General features: G+C 38.5%; 1 protein-coding gene across 1 annotated transcript; it reads right to left on the reverse strand.

Moving 5' to 3' along the window:
* Nucleotides 1-940: 940 nt before the first annotated feature.
* LOC103801558 (guanine nucleotide-binding protein G(t) subunit alpha-3-like) lies at nucleotides 941-24,091 on the reverse strand. Its single transcript, XM_009073975.1, has 8 exons — nucleotides 23,974-24,091; nucleotides 17,113-17,155; nucleotides 12,386-12,527; nucleotides 9,060-9,217; nucleotides 4,929-5,057; nucleotides 2,702-2,831; nucleotides 2,338-2,491; nucleotides 941-1,201 (listed from the first exon to the last, which is right to left on the reverse strand). The coding sequence occupies exons 1-8, from the start codon at nucleotides 24,089-24,091 to the stop codon at nucleotides 1,011-1,013; spliced, it is 1,065 nt and encodes a 354-aa protein (XP_009072223.1). The 3' UTR covers nucleotides 941-1,010.
* Between the last annotated feature and the right edge of the window lie 1,775 nt (nucleotides 24,092-25,866).

Raw genomic sequence — 25,866 nt, forward strand, 5'->3', positions numbered from 1 at the left:
CCATAAGAACTGGTGGGTTTACATCTGCTCTGCATGGGTAGAAATTACTGTTGCAGTCACAGGGCACAGAAGAAGCTGTCCAGCATCAGGATTATTCATTATATTTTAAAAAAAGTCTCTTTAACTGTCAAAAAAAATGCGTTTCAGACATTTACTATAATATTTTTTTCTTCTTAGGGATTCAAAAATCTAGTTTCCCTCTTACTGTGTTATATTTTTTTTCCAAAGCAGATAACAGCATTTGTCAGTTTTATATCTGTGTGGTTTTTATGCACATGTCCCTCAGCTCTTCTAGCAAAACAGTCGTAATTAAACATTAAGATTTGAACTGGTCTTTGTCATACACCAGTTAAGTCTGGGAGGGATTTGCCTTTGTTGAATTAATGGTATGTCATTTTGAGTTGGATGTACAAGATGAAGACAGAGGAGTACTGAATGGAAATTATGTGTTGGTGCTGTTTAATGCTCTAGTTTTCTTAAGGTTTCACTTATAAATAAAACTCAGTTATATGTTATAGATTATCTCTTTTTTACTCCCATCACTAGAAACCACAGGATACTGAGTTGTGGTACTTCGCAAGGTCAGGTTGGATAAGGCTTTGAGCAGCCTGGTCTCTTCTAGTGGGCTGCTGCCCATGGCAGAGAGGTTGGAACTAGATGGGTTTTAAGGTGGGAACTAGGTGGAACTTAAGGTCCCTTCCAAACCAAACCATCCTGTGGTTCTATAATGTTGATTTAAATAGGAATTTAAATCTGATTCCAATAGGATTTATCAGCAGTTGGCATCTCTGTGAAGCAGGAAGAGTTTTTTCCAATCTCCTTATGACATATGGCAAATCAGTGTTGGTCTGCAATGTTCTGGCTGTACCCAAGGCTTCAACTGACTGCTAATGGGTGCCTAATTAATTTTGTTTCTTACCTAAGGTTGGTTTTTTTTTTTTTTTATTTCAGTCAGCACATCATATGAAGAGAGGAAAGTGGACTGAGGTTATGAGCAGGGGAATGAATGGCTAGAAAAGCCCACAGTCTTTCAGATTTTCTTTGATTATTATGTCTGTGACTGCATCAAAAACAAATTTGACATTCTGGGTGTCCGTGGCACATGTCAAGTGGCAATATATCTCTTTATCTTGTTTCCTTATGTTCAAGTCTAGGAATTGTTTCTTAATGTAATTTGCAGCATCTTCAAATGTGTTTAGTCCTAGTGGAGAGAACAATAAAAGCAAGAGAAGACACATTTCAATCAGTACTTCCTTGCAGCTGCAAAGAGACAAGATTTGGTTTTTTTCTTTTCTTTCTATTGGCATTAACTTCATGCATTAGGTATGAACATTTTGCATCTAAACTACCCACCTAAATTTAAATCCTAATGCCTAACCAGAGGTCCTCATTTCTGAAGTGAAATGCTCCTGAGTAAGCCAATGTGAAACAGTTAAGGACCTTACAGAAGAAGCAGAAAGTGAGAGAAATGGAAAGGAAGGAACACAAATTCAAAGGGAATCAGGTTGATAACAGAAAAAAAATGATGGGAAATACAAAAATGAAGAGATAATTAACTGAAGAAGGAAAAAGGGGGAAAACCAGATGCTTGTATATTCAGGAATGATTTCTTCATGCAGCTTTTCTGCCTTTCAGCAACACTCCCTTAGAACAGCAGCACCCATCCTCTAATAATAATATTGCTTTGAGTATGCTTCATTCTGGACATTCCCCAGCCCAAATACATTAGGTTAATACTAAAATGTGAACAGATTTTGGTTTTTTCTGGTACTTTCTGACACAGCCTTATATATTCTCTTGCATCAGCTAGCAATTTTTTTTTCTGGTACTTTCTGACATAGCTGTATATATTCTCTTGCATCAGCTAGCAATATCTGGTGGGTTTTTTGTAGTAGTAGGCACTACTGTGACATATAAAAAGGCAGATTTCCTTTATGGAACGAGTTCTTAAAATAGGGCAAAAAACTTAGATTCAGTTATGGTGTGTATGAGTGATAACCCACAGACTTGTACTGAAATATTGGCTGGGTTCATCACACCACACTTCAGCCATCTGAAACTTCTAGTTTGCTCTTCTTCCTCTACTGCCAATGGAGAAAGAGAACCATCTCCAGGGAGAGAGATGAATCCACCCAAGGATAAGCATGGTGAGTAGGTGAGATGATTTTGGCCATGTCTGTCCCATACCACTCTTTTGTGAGAAAGGCTACATGCTTAGATAAGATGCTTAGTGTTTAAAGAGTTGTCTATAGATGACCTGAGTCAAAATCTCAGTCTTTAATGCATGGCCTACACTAATCATCTGAATGTATTTTCTTCTGAACACCTCAAACTTACCATTATACTCAGGAAAGCAGATATTCAGATGAACTTTTGTTATTTTCTCTTGAAAGAGATCCTTTTTGTTTAGGAACAGCACAATGGAAGTGGCTGCAAAGCACTTGTGGTTGCAGATGCTGTTGAAGAGATGAAGGCTTTCATGCATTCTATTCTGTTGAGATGCAAAAGGTAAACATGAGAGACTGACAAATTTCATTCCCATATGTCATTTTTTTGCTGCAATGTTCTTTACTGGAAAGAACCAATAGAGCATAATAGCTTTCTTGAATGGTTATCAAGGAATGGGAATAGTTCTGATATGCCAACAGAAGGTACATTAAAACTTAAAAGCTAAAAGGGTTGTTTGTCACTTCTGACTCACCACTTCTTTATCTTCCACCAATACCATGTCATAGGCACTGAGTGCAGCACAGAATATGATGCAAGTGACTCCCTCAAAGCAATGAATCCACTTTTTTCTCTCTGATCGCTGTCCACCCACATCAAACATCCTTTGTGGAAGAGAAAACATATGCACAACGTAAAGCACTAACTAATAAGAATGTAGTCATGCTGTTAACGTGCAGAGTTCGACTGGAGATGAATGACAAATATGCAGCTTTCCCAAATATTGCTCTGTTTCTACCCCAACAAGTCAAGGAGTGTTATTCATGGCTTTGTAGTGGGCATAAAATGGAATGGAAAGGCTGAAATACCTGCATCTAGGAAAAACAGAAGAGAGCAGATCACAACTGATGCTTCCTGTGCAACTGTAATTCTGTTCCCTGCATCAGTACTGGGATCTAGACTTTTACTGCACAGATACAAGATGTTTTCTGCCTCTTTCAGTTTTGAAAAGGGACAAGTGTTTAGTGAATGAGGCATCTGTTCATGGGAGTTTTTCTATCCGTGTGTGGCTTGTGACCCAAAGCCTCATTTAAGTACATCAGCCAAAACTCACTCTGAATGTGGAAGTGTTCCTGGCTTTCTGGAAGTCTCTATGGTACTTGTCAAACTAACTGCAGAACCATCAGGATGCTCCAGCTGTTTTGCATTGCTCTGGCAATGCTAAGTAGCAATAACTGTCTGGTTAACATGGATTTCTAACTGTTCTGCATCTCTGTAGAAGCTCAGACCCCTTGGGCTATTTTGTAGTGATCTTTCTCAACTGCCAAACCCAGGAATTAATTTACTCACATAACACTATTGTGATGCATAGCAGAGAGGGTAAACACAGTCTTTCTTTGTCTTTGTGGTGGCCTTAGGACCCTTCCTCTTGTTTACAGACACTTGGGTAACTTAATTCTCAGTTGTGCTGTGTTTCAGTTAGACCTAGACACTAATGCTGATATTCTAACATCAGGACTGATATCATCCGTGTCAGAGGGTTTGCCCCCTGATGATTTCTTTCCCCACCTTGAATTTATTTCTTATATAAACTATGATTGTCACTGAAGGCACTCAAATTTAACAATGTACAAAGCTGTCTGGAAATACATTCATCAGAAAAAAAAGATAATGTCTATGACATTGCACTGTAGCCTTTATGGGTAAGTGCTGAACTTTTACAAGTGACCAGAGTATTAATAAGTGATAATAATTCATTTGTAGGGCATCTACTTCAGAATCTCACTTTGTATATGTAATCTCTGTTGTGTCAAAGCATCAGTGTGGCAGCATAGATGGTTTGGGGAATGTTTAATTGTCACATGAGGAGAGAAAAAAGAAGCCAAATGAAAAATGTAAAAGTTATAATCCTCTGTCTGTCTCTACAGGCAGTTTCTTGTCTAGTCTGCATTCCTCAATATGCACCTCAGCCTTTAAATTAAGAATTAAATGGATTTCAGTCCATAGAGAAAAGCATTATAGAATACTGAAACTATCATAATTCATTCAAATCCTTTTTTCATGCAGAATTAGATGTTTTTAATTGGTTCACTAAGCATAACAAAATCTTGAGGATCCGAAAGTGTAAATTATTTCAGTCAAATTTCTCAGAGGCATTATTTTCAAAAATTGTTTTTCCTGAACATTTTCTTTTCATCTGAAATGAGCATGAAGGCATGCATGATAGTGCTGAAATTTCCCATGGGACAGCAATTGTTTATTTTTTTTTTTTTTGCCAACTGTAGTGCATTCCAGTATTAAGTGCAGTTATTTCCATTCTCAAAAGAAGAGTAAAAGGTTGAGAGTGCATGTAAATTGGTAGTCATTGAGTGTTTTTGCATGCTGTTAAGGATATTTAGGTAGGCAAATTTCATAAATGTCCCAATTATTCAAATGACAGGATACAAGTAATGCTTTTTAGACACTTACATATATAAAAATATCCTTTTAGGACCTGATATTCTGAGACCTCTGTATAATGATATATAAAAATGTCCCTTTAGAACCTGATATTCTGAGACCTCTGTATAATGGTCCATTATATGCTCACACTTGGCATATGGGTTGTAAAATATCTTGCTTTTTTGACTTCAAATGTTACATAAGAGTGGATTCAAGGATATCACAATGGGCTTAGGTCTATTATTACAGGTCAATAGTTGTGAAAGAAAATACTTAAGAAAGATAAAACCCCACAAAACTGTCCAATATGGCTTTCATACCTGAAGTTCAAGTCCTTGAAAGAAAACTGAGTCTCTATAATCCCAGTTGTTTGCACTCGGGAGTGCAGAACATCTTGCTCACTAGGCACATAGTCTGGCATGGCTAACCTGTCCAAATCGTTGAGGTAACTAAGGAGAGGGAAAAAGAATTGGTGGTTGGTGAATTCACAAAGTGAAGTGGACATAACATGATTACTTAATATTGAGTCACTTTGAAATATGGAACATAAATTGCACATTTGAAATCAATATTATTGGGTTTTATCCAGCCTGTCTCTACATTCCAAAGCTTGTCGTGTGGGTTTTCTTGTATCTGGAAGTGTAGAATCATAGAATCATCAAGGTTGGAGGAGACTTCTAAGATCATCAAATCCAACCATTAACCTGCCACTGCTGGAACACCTAAACCCTAAATCATATTTGCCAGTGCCAAATCCAGACACCTCTTAAACATTTCCAGGGATGGTGACTCTACCACCTCCCTGGGCAACCTATTCCAGTGCCTGAACACCCTAAGAGGGAAAAAAAATCTTCCTAACATTTAATCTGACTTTCCCCTGTCTCAGCTCAAGGCCATTCCCTCTAGTCCTCTCCCTGCAGCCATGGCAGGACAGACATCCCCCACCTCTCTCCAGCTCAGGGAGTTGTAGAGAGCCATGAGGTCACCCCTGAGCCTCTTCTCAAGGCTAAACAAACCCAATTCCCTCAGCCTTTCCTCACCAGACATGCTTTCCAGACCTTTTAAGAGCCTTCTTATTTAGCTGCATATAATAAACATCTTTCTTAGACTTTGAGTTCAAGAAAATCCTTATTTTGCTCAGGGATGCTAAACAATCACCTTGTCAAGAAAGGGGTTTTGTCCATTTTCTCTGCCACCACAGGTGAAGAACCACAAGCATCTTTCAGAAGCAGATGCATTAAGGAGTCACTGCACCCTGTCAAACTGTTTGCAACAGTTCCTTCCTAAGTGAAAGGATAGGCACAATATTTTAGGGGATTTCACATTTAAGGGCTGTTTTTCCTGCAGACCTCTCAGTTTACAAGAAGGTACATGGTAATTTAAAAAAGAAATTTATTTGGTAATCAAACCCAAAAGCTTCAATGAAGCTGAGGAAAGGAAAAACAGTGATGATGACGACTGAGTAAATTCCTACATTTTAACTAAAAATCTTCAAATAAAGAACAAAGCCATATGCAAGAAACCACATAAAATAGCTGAAGCATTTTCAAGCTTTTCAATGTCCCAGTTGGCACCTTTGCATTTGTAGCCTCGTGGCTCTGACAAACAAAACAGCCTCTCTAATGTTTATTAGGTTTCATGCCTTCCTTTTTTTTCCTCTCTACCCTCAGTCTGTCCAGCATGAAATTCTGCTGTTCTGTTTAACCAAAACAAAGCTTTCAGCTCACCATCCTGGTCTGCAGTGTTTGATACATGTATAAGCTAAAAAATAAATAAATAAATAGATAAATAAAAAAGCTAGAATCTTCCATTTGGATATTTCTGAGTAATGCTTGGAAATGGGATTTTCTATTTTAAGTTGAATGCACTGTATCCACTCAGCAAGGAGTGCTGAAGCTGATCTGAGTAATTCAATGTTTGCCCATTATTTGAGTCCAGGAAACAATCTGTTTAAAAAAAAAAATCAGAGAAGAAATATAGCTCTGTTTCTCTGAGCAGTGCCTGAGGCAAACTCATCTCAGCTCACCTTTGTGGAAGGCAGAAACAAAAGACATCTAGCTATTTATAAAGCACGTAGGCACTAAAATAAACACTTGTATATGAAATCCTTTGCAAAGTTCTGATGACTCTTAGTCACAAATGCCTAAATTCAATTCAACAGAGCCAATTGGAATTGCATAAGAAAATAGACCATGTTCATTATCTAGTTAATGGAGCAGGAGAGGCAACTTCAAGAGCTCCAACTGCAGGTAGCTCCAAGGGGACACTGCAGAATGGCTCTCCACTGGCAAAAGAGGGAATGCAAACTAGTAGGTCAGTCTAAATGCTGATCTTTCCTTGGCTTCAATTAGGTGACATGACTTCTACCCCAAGAGGCAAATGACTGTGCAAGCAACAACTCCATCTACTACTGGTAGGTATACAATGACACTTAAAAGTCACAATATATACTCTCAATTTTACCTCTTTTTTACCCATTGTTTCATCTTAAACCAGAATTAATTCCAGGTGAGTCTAAGGAAGAAATTTCAGGCAAATTTGACATGCAGGGAATTTTTCTATTATTCAGAAGATCCCTATTTTTTTCAATTAAACACACATGAAAGAAAGGCAGTGATCAAACTTCATTAGCATGAATTAATAATGAAAAGTCTCAGAGAAGATAACCTCAGAAAGTCATAGTTCACACAGTATAAATCAATATTCTTTGTAGTAGCTGATTCATAGGAGATGAGAAAGAGGGTTTTGGTTTTGAAAGAAATTGCAATGCAGCATTAGATGGCTGATTGACTGTAACTGGCTTTGAACTGATCATTAGAAGCTGAGCAGCAAGGGCAAATATTAAGTTGATTTTAATGTTTCAGAGGCAAAGGCTAGTCTTTCAGAAGTATCAGGTACTGAAAGATGAAGACAGGATTAGCAGGATTTTAGCAGTGCTCAAGCAGATGAAAAGCATATCACTGTGGTTGTTCTTAATGTTACTAGCAATAAATAATGATTACAGACACAGGATATATTAACTTACTTAAATACTGAAACCTGTCACAAGTTAAAACATGAGACAGACCATAACACTGAGAAGGAATTAATTTAGAATTTCCTATCTTCTTTTTAGGCAATAAAACCTAATCTGCCAGGCATAGTGTACACAACAGAATGTTAGCTGGTAAACAGGTAAATATATAAATACATATATATTGCAAGAGGTATTTTTCCTTTTAATTATGATGACAGGTTTGTTATGGGCTTTTAGTGCTGGGAACTGCAGTGGGGCCTGTCAGAAAGGGTATGAAGACAGGCTGAGGGAGTTGGGGCTGTTCAGCCTGGAGGAGAGAAGGTTGTGTGGAGACCTCAGAGCAACTTTCCAGTATCTGAAGAGCCTACAGGGAGCCAGAGGGGGACTGTGTGTTAGGAGCTGCAATGATAGGACAAGGGGTAATGGATTCAAACTGAAGGAGGGAAAGTCTAGGTTGGATGTGCGAAAAAAGATTTTACTCAAAGGCTGGTGACACACTGGCCCAGGTTGCTAACTGTAGATAGTACAGGGTGTATACATGAAAATACTAAAACTTCTTCATCCCTTTATATCTTCAAAACAAGAATGAAGACCTCTCTGCAAAATTCCTAAACAGACTATTGCCTGTGTTGATTTCTGCCTAATGTGGCAGCATTTTATGGCAGTCTTGTATTTCTATAGGAATAGTACAGAGCAATCTTTTGTTTCCTAACATACATAGAATCAGAGAATCAGAGAATTTGAGGGTTGGAATGGACCTTACAGATCATCAAGTCCCAAGCCCCTGCCCTGGGCAGGGACACCTCCCACCAGAGCAGGTTGCTCAAGGCTCATCCAACCTGGCTGTGAACACTGCCAGGGTTGGGGCAGCCACAGCCTCCCTGGGCAACCTGGGACAGTGTCTCACCACCAGAACAGGAAAAACCTTTTCCTAATATCCAACCTAAATTTCCCCTCTTTCAGTTTGTACCCATTGCCCCTTGTCCTGTCACTGCAGTTCCTAGCAAGGAGCTCCTCTGCAGCTTCCCTGGAGCCCCTTCAGACACTGGAAGGTGCTCTGAGGTCTCCACACAACCTTCTCTTCTCCAGGCTGAACAGCCCCAACTCCCTCAGCCTGTCCTCACAGGGAGATGCTCCAGTCCTCTAACCAACTCTGTGGCCTCCTCTGGACTTGCTCCAACAGTTCCATGTCCTTCTTATGTTAAGGACACCAGAACTATGCACAGTATTCCTGGTGGGTCTCACCAGAGCAGAACAGAGGGGGAGAATCATCTCCTTTATATATTATAAACATCAGCGAAAATCTCATTCTTTCTCAGGTTAATGAGAAATAATTTTCATAGGCTCTTTTGTACATGAGGGAGAGTTCTTGTCTCAAGCCTCCCCACCCTGGGTGCTGCAGTAATATCCAGCTGTGCAGAGCTGTTTCACCTACTATGCTGCCGAGTCGCTGAGCTGGTACTCTGCCGCCCGCGCGAAGCAGGTCTGGGTCCCTCCGTCACGCCACAGCTCTTTGATGAGCCCAACCAACTCCCAAGACATGTTTCCATCCTCCAGAGCTGTTGCCATGGCACACAGCTTGCTTTCATCTTCCTAAAGAGAAAATTCAGTAAATATCATACAAGTGCACTGTGCCCCTCCACCTCCTTGAAGATGTGTTTGGTTTATAATGAGTTGTAGGGGCAGAATTTCTCATTTTCACTGGTTTTTCCAGGTGGCTATACTTCCCTGTGTGTGTAAACAGCTTTTTACAAGCTCAACTCTCTTTGGCTAGTGCCAAAGTGGGACTTAAACTGTGGCATACAGAGTTTAAATCTTTTTGTTTTGCTTTGCTCATACAAAGGCTCAGTTTTACCTTGCCATACATGTTGACAAAAGGTCCAACTTGGAAGGAAGACTTTTATTCTAATAGAGAGTACAAGGGTAAATTTAAAAGGATACTAACAGCATAAACATATTATAACTACCTCAAAGAAGAAATATATAGCTAAATGTATTTTTGAATGTATTTTGAAGAAAAAATTTCTAGCTTTAGGCCACAGTGAGAAATGTGACAAAGAGAATATAACGAATGAATCCATTTCTCATATGTTCTTTTACATGGAAAAGAAACCTGTAACAAAATAAACCACCAGATATTTTAAATGTATTATTCTGTAATTTCTTTCTTACACAGTCAAATCAAAAAGACTTCAAGTAACCTATTACATGAAAAAATTTCAGTAATTAACAGCTTAGGAATGTACTGTAAATAAAGAGCATGATTAAAATAGAGTCATTTGATACACTGCCACAGCAGGGGATAATTATAAAATATAATTCCTTCCTAGTCAGATAAGTAGACAAGCAAAGTGACTTGCAGTCAATAGCTGCAAAAGTATAAATGGATTCTGACAGACACTCTTTTGGCAGGGAGTATGTTTTATTCAAAAATAGAACACACCTTCACAATAATTTGTAGCAAATTTATTTTTGCAGTGTGCTGTATCTTTATGTCTCAATAGAAACTGCAGCTTAGGGAAACTTTATAGAAGTCAGAGACAGATCAAAAATGAAACACTGCATATTTTCAGAAATGATGGGTAGTTGAGTGAGCATGGAGAAAAAAAAAGATGGGAATAACCACTAGAAAATTGCCTTCACTGGAAGAAGGAAGGAGAAAACTGTATAATGCTCTTCTGCATTAAACAGCAGCAGCTCCATTTACACCCCCATCCTCTCGTGCAGTGCTGGGATGAGCAGAACTGAGTCATGCTTTCTTGTGTGTGCCCTGCATTTGTCTCCAGTGTGCATACTTGTTCAGCTTCGAGATAAGAGCTGGAACGTTCTCTCCTTGAAGATATGACATATCATGTAATGATTATAGCTATCTACCTACTGTGCTGGATTTGTTGGTTGAATGACCTATCATGCAAAGCTTTGAGCTCAGAGCTCCCAGGTTTAGGGCAAATGTTCATTGATTATTATGCACAAGGTGGAAATTGTGGATTTTGGTGCTTACAAAATAAAGGAAGGTATCAGCAGGTTAGGCTTAGCATAACCTGGATTTAGGCAACGTTTTGTTTCTCTCTGGCATTTGCACAGAATTCAGATGATTTTCATACTAAAAATAAACTGGAATGATGCTTCAGAAAGAAGAAAATTACCTCCCTTCCCACAACAGATGTTCTTTAAATTAAGTGCTGAGGGCCCTTCAGAACCCATAAGAGGTATTTGCAGGCAGACCTGGAACATAGATAAACCCATTGGTTTTGGGACCAAGATAATCCCAGTCCTTGGGCTTCAAACAGCAAAATCTGGACCAGAACACAGCAAGAGCAAAGTCCATCTGACACCAAAGCTTATATCAAAAGAATTCAAGCTTATTGATGATTTAGGATTTTACAGAAAATGAAACTAAGGTTTGGGGGGTTTGTTTAAGAAGAAAGGACAATGGGCAATGTTTTGTGGCAATTCAAATAAATGAGATGAAAGCTCATATCCAGGTTGCTCTGATGTGGTTCTGGGGAAAAATATCTCAGAATATTTGGAAGGCTGAGAAAAAAGACTGAAATCTTGGGGCAGAAGAAGAACATGTTGCAATTACAGATGGCACAAGGCTGAGAAAAAGGACTGAAATCTTGGGGCAGAGGAAGAACATGTTGCAATTACAGATGGCAAACAGAGTCTGGACCACATAGTGGATATTGCTGGTTGAGCCAGGAACTATGTTAGGTGCTGTCCTAGGCCATGAAGACTGGTAGATGGGTCCTTGTGCAGTACATGTGTCCATCATGACTCAGGACACCAAGGTGCAGCACATTAACATTGGCCAATTTTCTGTGTGCTTCTTTTGGTCTTTGTTAGGTCTGTTGGAATGACTTGCATTCATGGAAAACATTTCATTTCTGGTTTGTCAAACGTCTGTGTGAGCTTTAGTAACCTCGGAAGCATTTGTTTATAATTTTTTAGGTCAAAGTACCACATGTCATTGTAATGAAATGTAGATTTCTGGAACAAGAAAAGCTCTTTCAGATAAGCAGATGTTATTCCCTCTAAGATAAACCTCTAGGGATTAGGCAGAATTTGCCAAAACTGGAATCAACTGAGATTCTGACAGGCCTTTGAGAAATACTCAGCAAGGTCTGAATTGCAGGCAATAGACTAAATCATTGCACTGAGAAGAAAAGTTTTTCCTCTGTTTTTGTCCCTGAAAATTCAGAGTGACTCACAGAAGATAGCAGGTCTCCTTGCTGTGGCATTGACTCGATGTGCCTGTTCAGAGGATTGCTAACTGTGTCAGGAGGGTTGGACTCTTCTTCCCTGCAGTGCCAGTACAGCATCTACACAACCAGGAGGTCTCTGCTCCAGGAGCAATGCCAAACTGAAATGCTCCCAACATGTCTACATGACCCTTCCTTACATGGCTGAGCTCCAAGGTTTGTTCATAAAAGGGAATTTATTTTACATTTCCCAATAGTAATAAATAAGTGACTAAGCAGCTAAGAAAAGGTTCAGGGTTGGTTTGGTTTTTTTTAATGTCTTTGCAAGTTGAACATTTCTTTTGTAACAATCATAATGGCAGTTTATGCAAAGGTTAGACCTCAGGCATTGATACTGAGGAATTAAGTAAGGACATCTTGTCACATGTGACTCAAGCAGCACTTGATTTCCATTGTCATAAAGCAAATATTGGACTCTTTGTTCTACTAGTCTCTACTATTATATGACAAACCAATTGTATTCCAAAGCCTAGATTGTGAGAAAGGGTGGCATACTCACAATTCTAGCTGGGTTTTCATAACTGATTCCTAACTTAGCCATTGCTTTCACAATAGTCAGGATAGACTGCACTGCATTACTGTAAATGATAGGTCTGAACTCCATGCGTTCCTCCAAGGTGAAACCATCTTTATGGATGATCCTGGTGCAAAAAAAAAAAAAGAAAACAAAAGGGTTATGGGATGCATTGATAAAGAAAAATGAAAGCAATGAAAAGTTGGGTCAGATGATTTTGAGGACAGCATGAAAAAGGACAAGAATCTATTTGGCCCTTGGAAAAACACTTAGCCATGGCTGATCTGCCTATTCTGCTAGAACAGGGAAGCAGCAGTTTCTGCATCTATGTGAGGTTAAAATCTCTGCACCCAGTCTGAGTGAGCAGGTAATGTTTTTTCACCTTCTGGGTCAATATATGAAAATGTATGAATCTGGAACAGGACGAAGGCCCATCCCTGTGGATATAAGGCAAGATGCATTGCTCTACTTAGATCCCAAACCTTTTATTATTGGAATCTTGCAATGCTAGTCATAAGATGTCACACTGCATGTTTAATCATTCTCATTTTTATCCAGAATCTTACCTGGCTAGAGAAATTATTGCAAAAAATATTTCAACACTGTGAGGCACTTATCAAAAAACCATAAAAAATCTTTAATATTTCTTTGTACATCTGTTAAAATTTCTAGTAATAGAAAGGTCTTACTGTTATTATCTACAGGCTTTGAAGTCAGACATATTACTCCAAAGGGCAAAGATCCTTAGCAGTCAATTTCAGTAATCTAGTTCTGACAGAGGGATTATAATTTCATAATCCTCATTGACTGGAGAATGGCATGTGGTTAAAGTTCTTCAAATCAATGTGCAGAGTATATCATGATACAGAGATATCTTTTTCCATGGGTTGTGAGAAAGGATGAAACCTTCACCCATTTTGGCCTAGCAGACTCTCAATGAACAAGCACAAAAATGCTTTGGCTGCTGCTGGAACTATTCTTCCTCATCTCAGGTGTTCAGAGATGAAGGCCAGGTTACTAAATACAGAATTTTTGGGCTTTGGGGGTTGATTTCTTACCCCTATCTCTTGCCCAAATTACAGTCTGAACTGTGCTATAGAATCATAGAATTATCAAGCTTAGAGACCTCTAAGATCATTGAGTCCAACCATTAACCTGCCACTCTGCTGGGACCCCTAAACACACATAAAACCCAGATCACTACTGATGTCTCTTAACAGGTCTCTGAGTTAAGGATGTCAGAAAACTCTAAAGTTGCATTCTTGTACCAGTAGGAATAGCATCTGTAGGAGAAAAGGGCTCTCTAAAAGTTTTCACCATCACTTCCATACTAGGCAGATCTACAAACTCTCCTTTGAAGCTTTGCTTTTATGAATGCTGTTTTCAGGATGAATTCAAATGAATTCTGCAAGACTCAAAGGAATCCTATAGAACTTAGGAAAATGAAAAAGGGGAACTCCTGGAGCAGAGGCCTCCCTGTTGTATGGATGCAGCCTTCTAGTTTTTTTATTCACAAAAGGAGAGCTTCTCATCAGATAGGTGGCTTTGATTCAGTCTCAAGAGGCATGATCTGTTACCAAATGTTTTTTTTCCTGCTTTTCATTCACTAGAAGTTTTTGCAGCAGCTTTGTACTGCTAGCTTAGAACATAGTCAGAGATAACCAACTGTTTCCTGCTTTTCATTCACTAGAAGATTTTGCAGCAGCTTTGTACTGCTAACTTAGAACATAGTCAGAGATAACCAACTTCATTTTAAAAAGGTTAGATCGCACATTACAAGTCATGGAATCGTCATAGAATTTTGAGGGTTAGAATGGACTTTGTGCATCATCTAGTCCCAAGCCCTGCCCTGGGCAGGGACATCTTCCACCAGAGCAGGTTGCTCAAGGCTCATCCAACCTGGCTGTGAACACTGCCAGGGTTGGGGCAGCCACAGCCTCCCTGGGCAATCTATGCCAGGGTCTTACCACCCTCACAGGAAAAGACTTTTTCCTAATATCTAACCTAAATTTCCCTCTTTCAATTTGTACCCATTGCCCCTTGTCCTGTCACTGCTGTATTTAGAAGCACAGAACTCCAGAGAAAGTGTTTTTCTACCTTTTTAGTATCTCTCATAACCATCCTCATCATTTTAGGGTCTTTCAGTATATCTATATTTTGAGCATAAGAAGATAATTGTGCAAAGCTTAGTGGAAGGATATAACTTAGATTGAAATCTTCAGACTGAAAAAAATTAGGTTTATGAATTAGAAAATTATATTAATAGGAGTAAAATGACCCTGATTTTGGTGGAAATTGTATTTTCAGCAAAATTATTTCTTTTGTAAGCAGCTATCAGCCTTCTTTAGAACATGTTATGCTTCACTGAAAAAAAATGAATAGCTGAAATTTTAGATTTTTACCAGAAAAAAAACCCCTTAAAAAAGAGTCATTGGTTGTGACAGAAAGATGACATTTCACATAAAAAAAGATAATTTTTGTGAACAGTTTTCCTGTAAAATAATTCATATTTGTGATCAGGTTGAAGGTTCATAAATGCACAGGGCTTTAAATATAACTCTCAGCTTTGCAGTGCTCTGCCCCCTCCCCCATGCTGTTAAGGGTTATCAGCCTTCTCAAAGTGCTCAGTTCAGAGAAACATCTTTAATCTGCTCCTTGGGGAAGCTTTGAGCACAACACACGTCAATAGTTTGCTGAATAGGGAGGGTATCCTGAATGGAACTCAAACCAGAAATGTGTTTATCCACCATCTAACTGCAGAAAAAAATGTCAACAAAGTATTTGATGGATAGTTCTGATGTTTTTATTACAAAATGAGCTGCTTAAAGAGCAGAAAATTGTTCTTATAACATAATATTTTAAGTCTTTAAAATGCATTGGTGGAGATATTAAATAGGTAGGGAAACTGAAATTTAGAATGCTATTACTGATATAATAAACCACTTTGCTTGATTTTTACACAGGAAAAGATTGGTGCTTACAAAGTGAGGTCAAGACTAAACAGTTGCAATGGCTGTGAATTTTTTCCTGTGTTTAGAGAAGTCCAAGAAGAAAACTTGAGCACTGTCTATGAAAATGAGGCTAGATACAACAACAATATTTTAGCACATTACACAGTAAAGGAGGACTTCTTATTTTAACCCTTATTTAACCCTTAAAAGAAAAACATTAATTAATTTAGTTGTAGTCTGTTTTCTTATATGTGAAAATATTGTGATAGCAAATTGTAAATGAACACACACACAGAAATTTGACCTTCCCATGAAGCCAGGAGAAATAAAGCTCCTGATTTCAATTTGTGAGTTACCTTGTGCCCTTTGAACAAGCAATTACAAGTAGTCCTGAACTAGAATTATGATGCAGTCACAGCACCTTCCTAAGCAGATACTCAGGCCAAATTTGAACAGGGGTTATTGCATTTGAGCTCATACAACTTGTTTTTGTTTTCCATGATTGATTATTGCATGAAAACTTTTTGAGGTGATAATCTCCTTGCTAAAAGTAGTTCTTACCACTGGCCCTACCCATGGTATGGTGGGGAGCAGCTGCTCACTGTGCAGGTTGGTGGCTAAATATGTTCTCACCTGGACTGTGAGAGACCTTTCTGACCTCAGCAGAAGCTTGACTAAGACTGCAGAGAGCAAAAGTGATCTACAGAGGCTGGTTAGGGGTGGGAGGAATCCCACAAAACAACAGAAAAACCCCACAAAAACCCCAGCACAAAACCCCCACAAAACCCCTTCTTTGTTCTACTGTACAGTGAGAATAATTGAATATTTTCTCTTGAAATACAGTGAAATCCAAAGAAATTAATAGGAATCAAAATAAAATTGAATTGAGAGATGATTCACGTCATGTGTAATTCAGCTGTGGAACTACTTGCTGTAGGATGCTGTAGATGTTATTAGTTTACATTGGTTCAAAAAATATTCAGGAGAAACATAGGCATGAATTAACTGAGGGCTACTACACAGAGTGCTGCTGTCTCTGGCTCAGGATGGTGTCACAGATCATCAGATACTACCAGGGTATCCAGTGCAAATATGTCATTGTGTTGGCTTGTCTGGGCTGATGATCTTCTGCAAACATCCTTCATTGGCCTCTGCAGGAGACAGAGGGCTCAGCCAGGTGCTGAGCACTAGGTGACTAGAGGGAATGCTCATAAGCTGAGACAGGGGAGAGTCAGATTGGATGTTAGGAGAAATATTTTCCCTGTTAGGGTGTTCAGGCACTGGAATATTGCCCAGGGACGTAGTGGTTCTGTCACTGGAGGATATGGTTTAGGGTTTAGTGGTTCCAGCAGTGACAGGTTAATGGTTGGATTTGATGATCTTAGAGGTCTCCTCCAACCTTGATGACTCAATCATTCCATGCTATGATTCTAGGTGGATCTGCCATGGTTGGTTGTCTCATATGGTCACTTTTCCACTACAGCGCTAAAACTCCTATCAAAGCCAATGAAACAAATTCCCTGGTCTGCAGTAAGGAGTGGGCCCAGTGCATGATTTGATCAGACAGATCTGATTGCCAACCCACCTGTGTGTCTTAGTCACTTGGTGTTTTTCTGTATGTGGTTGACTGAGAACTTGACTTGAATGATGTTTCTTTGCATTTTATTCAAATAAGCATAAACATTGTAATGAGACATTTGCTAGAAAGCTTATACTACAGATACCAGATTCACCAACTGATATGCATATTCAGATACTTACTTCATTTGCTTTACAATAGTGCTCTTTCCTGACTCTCCAGCACCTGCAGAAGGGGAATGTTGAGAAGATGTGATTGATAGATGAATAAGAAGCAAGCATTAAAAATAACTCTCTGGAACGCAGAAGTTTCTATCTATGAAGAGATGTACAGATGTTTTAGATTCCCATTGTATTAACTATAAACCCTCTCTGATGTCAATTTGGATTTAAGAAGAATGATATCTTGGTAAAAGTATTAATTCTGAAAAGGAAAGGGACACTCAAAGAGAAAGGAACATTCAGTCAACTAAGAGAAAAATATAGACTTTTTAATTAGCAGGGAAATAAAATAAGGGTTATATTTTGATCTCACCTCTGCAGATGTGCAGGAAAACATGAACAAGTTACAACTTCTGACAGTGTCCCATTCATTACATGATCTGTAGCTGCTCATTTAACGTATATTATGACCTTTCATAAGTCAAACCAGCCAACTCCATGCCTCAACTAAGAGAAAAATATAGACTTTTTAATTAGCAGGGAAATAAAATAAGGGTTATATTTTGATCTCACCTCTGCAGATGTGCAGGAAAACATGAACAAGTTACAACTTCTGACAGTGTCCCATTCATTACATGATCTGTAGCTGCTCATTTAACGTATATTATGACCTTTCATAAGTCAAACCAGCCAACTCCATGCCTTTAGTCAGCCTGTATATTATGACCTTTTGTAAGTCAAACCAGCCAACTCCATGCCTTTAGTCAGCCTCAATGAGCAACTGGAAAAACAGAGCATGGAGACTTGCATGTGGCCTAGCTCATGATGCAAAGGCAGCACATGAGAAATAGTCTTTAACACTGGTGTTTTGTCAGTTTCTCTGCCCTGGGGTCTTCTGGCGTAAGTAGTGTGGCTGCACGTGGGAAACCTGCAGAGCAGTGCAAGAGTCCCAAATTGGGAATGATTCTTCAGGAAAGCCCCACAGTTGGCAGGGAAGTGCAGGCATTTATTGCCCAGCCAGTTGCAGAACTAGGGCATAAGCTTGGTCTGATTATGAACAGTTAATTTGCCTTGTTAGCTCATGAAAAGTGAGGAATCACAACACAAACTGTCTCCATTGGAAATCAACACAAGTGAGAACTGCCAAACAAGAGATGGACTTTGAAAGCTCCTGAAGAGAGAGGGTTTAACTTTTCCTGTGAGTCCATGGGACAGGATTCATCACTGCTTTTCTCTTTGCAGATTATCATTTACCTCACAGGATGACGTCAAATACTTCTGGCAAAAATGGAAATCTGGGGCATAGGTTTTTTAACCAAGGTCTTCTTAGTGAATGGAACAAACCGATTACAGACTTTCCAAACAGATTTTGTAAGGCTAATAGCATTCAAATGACAGGGATTAATTTACTCAAATGATTCACAACAGACAGCAAACCATACCCAAAGCATTTGCTGAAACCCATGATGTGAATGGTAGGAAGTGCTGGAGGAAAACAAGTCTATGCAAAATGGGCTGATGCTGCCATCTGCCACAGTTTGGAAAAAATGCAAATTTGCTGTACATCCTTTAGTATCCTTTCAGTGCCCTTCTGAAGAACTTGGTAAAACCCTGTGAGCAGAGTGGTGTTTGCTGCACTTTTGTCAGGGAAGAGAGCAGGCTGTGCTGCAAATTCATACAGTCACCTCAGGGAAAGATGCCAGGAAACATAATATAGAAATGAACCTGTCTTCCAGATCTGAAAGGCAGTTAAAATAGAGTGGGAGGCATAATTTATATCTTTTGGATGCATTTTTCTACCTCTGCTCATCTTTAATTTATGATCCAATAATGCCTTTATCTAAACAACAGATGACTTTCAGGCTTTGGTTTCACTCTGGAGTATCACAGTAGTCGTAGCAGCATTTTCACCCCATGAAGTGGGCCAGAAACAATCTACTTTCATAGAATCATAGACTCATAGAATTTAGGGGTTGGAATGGACCTTACAGATCATCCAGTCCCAGCCCTCCCTGCCATGGGCAGGGACACCTCTTTGCACCTGGTTCCTTTATTCCTTGCCCTTCCTGTGCAGTTTGCTCCTCCGGATACTCCCCAGGGTAGGAGAGCAGGGACAGGGCTGCATTTCCACCTCCTGCCTTCTTCTTGGCAAAATAGTGGCAAAAGTACACCATGAAAGACCTTATGTGTCTACACAGGGAGTTGAAGGCATCTTCTTCAAACTCAGATTTTCTGAATAAAAGACAAGAACTTAGGCCAAACTTAGTCCTGTCCTGAAATTGAGAAGGTTTCACCAGGAAGATATGATTTCCAGTCTAGTTCAAAATGTCCAAAGCTCTGAATGGTACAGACAAGCTCAGCCTGATAAGGACAAATGATAACATGACTTAGCCCATTAGTTTATATTTTACATATTCAAAATCTAGCTTTTTCAAATTTACCTCTTGCTTCTGTCTCTATTTCCTTGAGATGGATGAACACACAGAAAATGCAGGTGCAAAATCCTAAGTCAGTGCCTGAAACTCTGACAGCACTGCTGGGAGCTGAAAGATGTCCCCACTGCCAGTAAAGTTGACACTTCCACCCAGAGATCACATTCATCATGCCACATCCACCTTCAGGGAGATGCTGCACACACAGAGTTGCTGGTTTTAACCTTCATCTCTCCTTGCTTTGGGTATTCCAGAACTGCATCCCAGCACATCCCAAGCTCATTATGGTTCTGGGTGTGTTGGGGCTGAAAAGGAGACTCAAGAAGTGCCATGTAGAGTGGCTGCAAAGGAACCATCCCCCAGCAGCTTGATACAAATCTCCCCACTGCTCTGGGACTGCTCACTCTCTTCCCTGCAGGCCACCAAGGCATATAGACAGAGCAGAAATAGAGAAAAAACCTGGAGGTGCCTTGAAAACCCATGAGAATCTCCCAAATTCAAAGGGGAACAGAGCCCAAGCCCTCAGCTGTAACTTGATATTACTGTTTTTCTAAGCAGAATTTGTTTGAATAGTTAGAAGAGTACAAGCTCCTTTCAAGATTAGCATCTGCTGAGACATTGAGGAAGGTTCTTTGTATATATTAAGTTGCTTTTGTGTCTCAGATCAAGAGCTATTATCTCTTTACAGTTTTTATCTATGTGGCAGGAAAGGTTTAGCCTAGGAAAGTTTCCAGAATATAAGATAAGGAAATAAAAAGTCCCCAACCTACTGAATAGTTTGAAACCTGTCAGAAACACCACTGACAATGACATAAACCTGCAAAACCCCAACCTACTGAATAGTTTGCAACCTGTCAGAAAAACCACTGACAATGACATAAACCTGCAAAAAAGCAGGAAAATAAAATATTCAAATTAAAATCAGAACATGTTTCACACCTTTGCCTGAGTCTTGTCTGTGCCATTCAGAGCTCTGGGTATTGAGAACTAGACTGGAAATCATATCTTCCTGGTCCTCAACAAACTTCCTCCATGAAAGAAAGAAACTAGAGAAAAAAGATCTAAGTTCTAACCTTCTTGATAGAATAAAGTCCTAAATGCTGACCCAACCTGCCCCCCCCCAAAATCACTGTATTCTCATCAATAGGATTATTGGGCTGCATTTTGCTCAAAGCCTTTGCTTCCAGTTCAGGTGTTAACAACAGGAACTTAAGCTTCAGTACAACAGCAACTGATTCATTTAAATGGTTTTTAAGCATCTATACTTTAAATCTCTGCATTCAGACTACTTACCAGAGACCTCTTATGGTCAGTGGAGAAAGAATATTCTTGACTAAAACCAAACCAAATATCTTCAATAACCAAATATCTTCAATTTTTGTTCCCCTGAAGTTGATGTTTGCATTAAATTCTTTGAGTTGTGCCTTAAAAGGAAGTATTTCTTAGTAAAGTGAGCTGAGGATGACTAGGTCAATTGAGGGTGAGTTTTGTCCTGACACTGAAAACTGTAGATATTGAGGACATGGAGTAATATTTTGCAAATAAGTAAGTTAAAAGATTTAATGATTAGTTACATGAAATCTAAGCTCTTCTTTCTGTGCAACATCACTGTGAGCATCAGTTATTTTGGCCACATTTAAAATGAGCCCTGGTACAAGGGAAATAAAACTTTCACCTTGGAGTTTGTTCCAGACTCATAAAACAACCTGATTTTTTTTGGAGTATAAGTGTGCAGAGTCCAGATTTGTGGACCTGTTGGGGCATGTGATGGCTCTGACAGCATGGGAACACCTAACATAGAGGACTTAACCCTCTTGGCTCCTGGACAACTTGTGAGGAACATCAGCAAGTGACATAATTTCCCTTCTCCCCCAGTTTATATGTGCATGTCATATAAACTGTAAATCACCTCAACACAGATAACGTGTTTGCCCAGGTCATAGAACTTGACGTAAGCAAATGTGATGTCCTTGTTTTCTGAGCATAATTTCTTTTATGTATGGAGGATGAAGAGACACCACATTAGTTGTTAAATAACAGCCTCAGGAAATGATTAGAACACATTGAGAAGATGCAGAGAGACCACATTAGTTGTTAAATAACACTCTCAGGAAATGATTAGAACACATTGAGATTTTTACATTTTATGTGTAAGAGCATAAAGCTCACACAAAAAAAATATGATAGACATTTTTTTCCTATGCATTTTCTACCAATCTGCCTATTGCTAAAAGAAGCAATGGTGATATCTGGTCTGCAATATATAGGCAATACAAGGTCTGACTGAACAGAAACCTAGGACTAGGGTAGGACTAGGTTAGCTGGGCTAAATAGAACTGCCCTTGATTTATGAGGTCTAAAATTGGAATAATCTCCCATCTGACCATTTCATTGTTTGGCTCTGGCTTTCCTATCTGCACCTTCCCTGGAAGGGACTATATGATGTCCCTTATACACATTGTTTCTGTGGTTCCAGGTATTCAAAAGACACTTCCATTCTGGCAGTGCAACAGCCTCCAAACAAACTCACAGTTCATCTACCTCTTGCTTTTTTAAGAACAAGAAAATCTGTTAAGTCTATCATATCTTTTTTTCTCCAGCATGTTTTTAACCAAGACCTGCTGATCTGTAGTAACAGGAGAAAAAGAGCCTTCCAAAACTTTATCCATTGTCAAATGTGAATTTTTATCATGTGTGACATGAGTGAAGGAAGATGTTGTAGCAATCTATAAAGTAGTTCAGATCCTGATGATCATCTTGTCTCATGAAAAAAGTGCTTGTGTAGTTAATGAAACTGATAAGGTAATGAAATTGTTCAGATTGGAAATGAATGAAATGGAAATCATTTTCACATAGCTTGCAATGAATCTGAGTGTTTTACTAAAGGTATTAATAGTGTCAGATGAAGCCTGATTATATACATTAGGAAACACTTAAAACTAAAATCCTTAATACTAAATACATACATATGTTCAGCAGAAGGGGCAGGTGGTGATTTAGTGTCCTGGTGTAAAATCGCCTTCAATAAGGCATAAAAGCTCAAAGATCAAACTGATTATCTTATAAATTCCTCTTTATCTGGAAAATTCCTCTTTATCCTATACATTCCTCTTAAAGGATTTCTTGCATCTTCCCCATGGATAAGGTTGGATAAGGTCAGAGATAGGAGAGATGCAGGAGTAGATGGAGACTGGTTCTAACTTGATGTGCCAATTCATTTTTGCAACAATACATAGAAATTATTTAAACTTTATGAGAGTTGACATGAAAATATTGTTCTGGGTTTTTTTGACCAACTTAAGCTTGCTTCAGTAGGGGCAATTTTGTATTAATGTGGCACAGAAAATCTTTGTATTCTCTACAGGACTGAAAAGCTTTGTAAACACCAATCTGAATATTGATGGTACATAAAGTGCATCAGACAGCTACTTTCAGATTATTTGAGTAAACTGCATAATTTTTTGGGTTTCTTTTTTGAATAATAATAGTTACACTCTCAACAGGTATAAATAGACCTTTTGCTTAAGATGCAAAGCAACAGAGTTAAGTTGATTAGTTTTATCTAAGGGATCTAGTTACGCTTGAATAAATGTCAGTTTAAAAGCATTTGTAAGCACTGAGGTTACAAGGAAGGAAAAAATAGAAACACTTCAATGATCAAAGGCTGTTTTTCCATTCATTGGGAGAAACTAATGCAATCTCTTACGAAGGCAGTATACTGTTAGGAGAAAAACATTGAGACAGAGTTACTGTGCCCTTGGATATTTCATCTAAGTTGTGCATTACCATGGGAAAAGAAAGGGAAAAATAAAGCTGTATGAAGAAAAATATCCTTTTCCTTTTGCCATCAGAGCCTCTGGCTGCTAATAATTTGATCATAGTGTGGATTAGAAGTAGTAGGTTGTGAGAATATTCATCTGTATTCATCTCATGATTTTTCATTCCACTCTCCACAATATTGTTTATATAAATATATATAAGAAAGCCATTCTAAATCACTTTCTGCCTCTTTAAAAAATGAAATGAAACACTTTGGAAAATAAACAATATCAATACCGTGTGACACCTGTGGATTCTCTATATAATCAGTTATCTTACTTAATTCTCCTGCAAATGAATGCATATAGATCCACACAAAAAAAAAAGGTAAGTCTGTGCTATGTTCTGTGTAAGTAAACATCAAACAGTAGGTTCTCATTTCCCAAAATATCCAAAGTCAAGGATTTCTAACATTTAAAATTGAATACATGCAATGACATGGTCATTTCCAACCTGTTTCTTGTGACTTCATGTGTGGCCACAACCAGAAAACATTTTACACACATATTACAGAATTTTCTTCTTCAAATAAAGTAGTGAGAGTTGGGAAATTCACAGTACCAAAATGTAATTCCAGAGCTCAATAAGCCATCAACAGAAAAGCATCATAAGCAATTTTTATTCTATTTACCCAACAGGAGTAGTTTGACTGTCCTGGCTTCCTTCTCTGCATCTGCCTGGAGTTTCTTTTCCAGTTCTCTGGATCTCTTGGCTGACTCTTTGCTCTCTGAACTGGCTCCACTGCCCATCTTGAGTTGTTAAAAAATCCTGTTTGTCCAGCTGATTTACCTCTTATCAGACTGGTTGCTTTACTTCAGAAGGACAACAGCCTATGCTTAAAGGAAAATTTACAATCCCATTTAACCTCTGTGGTCAACCTTCAAATCAAATGGTCCCTTTTCACCTGCCACATGACCTGGAGATGCTACAGTCAAGGATTTACATAGGAACGCAAAAATGTAGTGTTATGATGTCAGAGAATTAAAATGATCCATTCAAGAGGAAACCAAGGTAGGGATAGATCTCTCTTCTTGTCCAGAGCAGTTCCAGTTTCACACACTTCAAAGATATGTACAACATGTCTTGAAACAATAAAATTGGGAATAACTATGCTCAAGGTAAAGTTTTCAGCTTGGGAATCAGTGTACATGCCCTGAAGTAAAAACACTCAACACTTTATATGTCTTTGCAGCATTGACACAAATGTTTTTTCCCCATTATTCTCAGTGGTCATAGCTGTAAATATAAGTATTCTCTATTTCCAAATAACATAATTTGTACGTAGTCAAGGCCGATTTTTTTTCCATGTATTAACTAACATGCAGAATATTTACTGCATTTTCATATTATGGCAAGTAAATTTATTTTCTTTTAACAGTAGAGAATACTTTGCTGCAATTTGTAACATCTTTGGCATATTTTTGTGCTGCCTTTCTTTGATTAATGCCATAGCCTTTTCCACTCCTTAAAATTATTTTATTAGCAGCTATCAGTTTGGGCTGAAAGCAACACACACTTTTTTCTTCTATGAGAAAGGAAAAAGGTCAGATTCTCCCCAAAGATGCAATAATTTAATCTTAATTTTGCATACTGCAATAGTAATATAGAAGTGTTTTATGTGATATGATGGAAATATTACTTGGCATGTGCTGTCAGCAATATATTGAGAAAATATATCTACTTTAATAGTGTGGCAGTGGAAAAAGGGCAGAATTACTGTGAGGACAAAAAAAAACAAAACACTTTGTTTTTAGTTCCCACTTTTCAGATTAAGGGTTTCAATAAAATAAATCTCACCAGTGAGCAAGACTATCATTAATTCTACTTATTCACTTTATAAAATATTTCAGTTATATAAAAATAGAAACATGAAATTATATTACCATTCTACACTTCTTCACTAGGTCTAGTCAATGACATTCTGACTTTACAGCTTGTAACATATTTCAGCCTGAAAATAGTGTTTAATGGCAAAATAAGCCCTTGAGTGATGTTGGTTTGCATAGTTAATTCATATCACTTTACATCAGAAGACAAATTAGACAGAAGACCAGAGTTAAACTCATCCCATCCTATTGAAAAGAAACTTTCCCATAGCAGAAGTAGTTGGACACCAGACACAACAAGAAGGCAACTGGTACTGGAAATGAACAATCAAGACTTGTTAAGAGCTGATTTTTTTGCATATATATATATTTACAAAGCAAGAAAATTCCCTGTTTTGTTAAGCTTATATTCCTACTTTGTTTATTGTTTAAAATAGGCCATCAACAGATGCAGCCATAGTAACAACTGATTTGTTTAAAAAAGCAGCTTTGGAAGTGTGATATCAATGCCAGGTGTCTGGTTAGCAGAGCTGAGTGCAAGTACAGTGCTATGGATTTTGGGGGTGGAGGGTGTGTGTGTGTGTTGAAAACTAAACCTGTTTGAGCATTTCTGAAAATTAGCAGCACTAAAATTTATCTGCAACAGTCACAAATCATAGAGATTAATATTATCTCTGCAGAGGGACCTGGACAGGCTG

Source organism: Acanthisitta chloris, unplaced genomic scaffold (genome assembly GCF_000695815.1).
Source record: "Acanthisitta chloris isolate BGI_N310 unplaced genomic scaffold, ASM69581v1 scaffold14504, whole genome shotgun sequence".
NCBI classification, from domain to species: Eukaryota; Metazoa; Chordata; class Aves; order Passeriformes; family Acanthisittidae; genus Acanthisitta; species Acanthisitta chloris.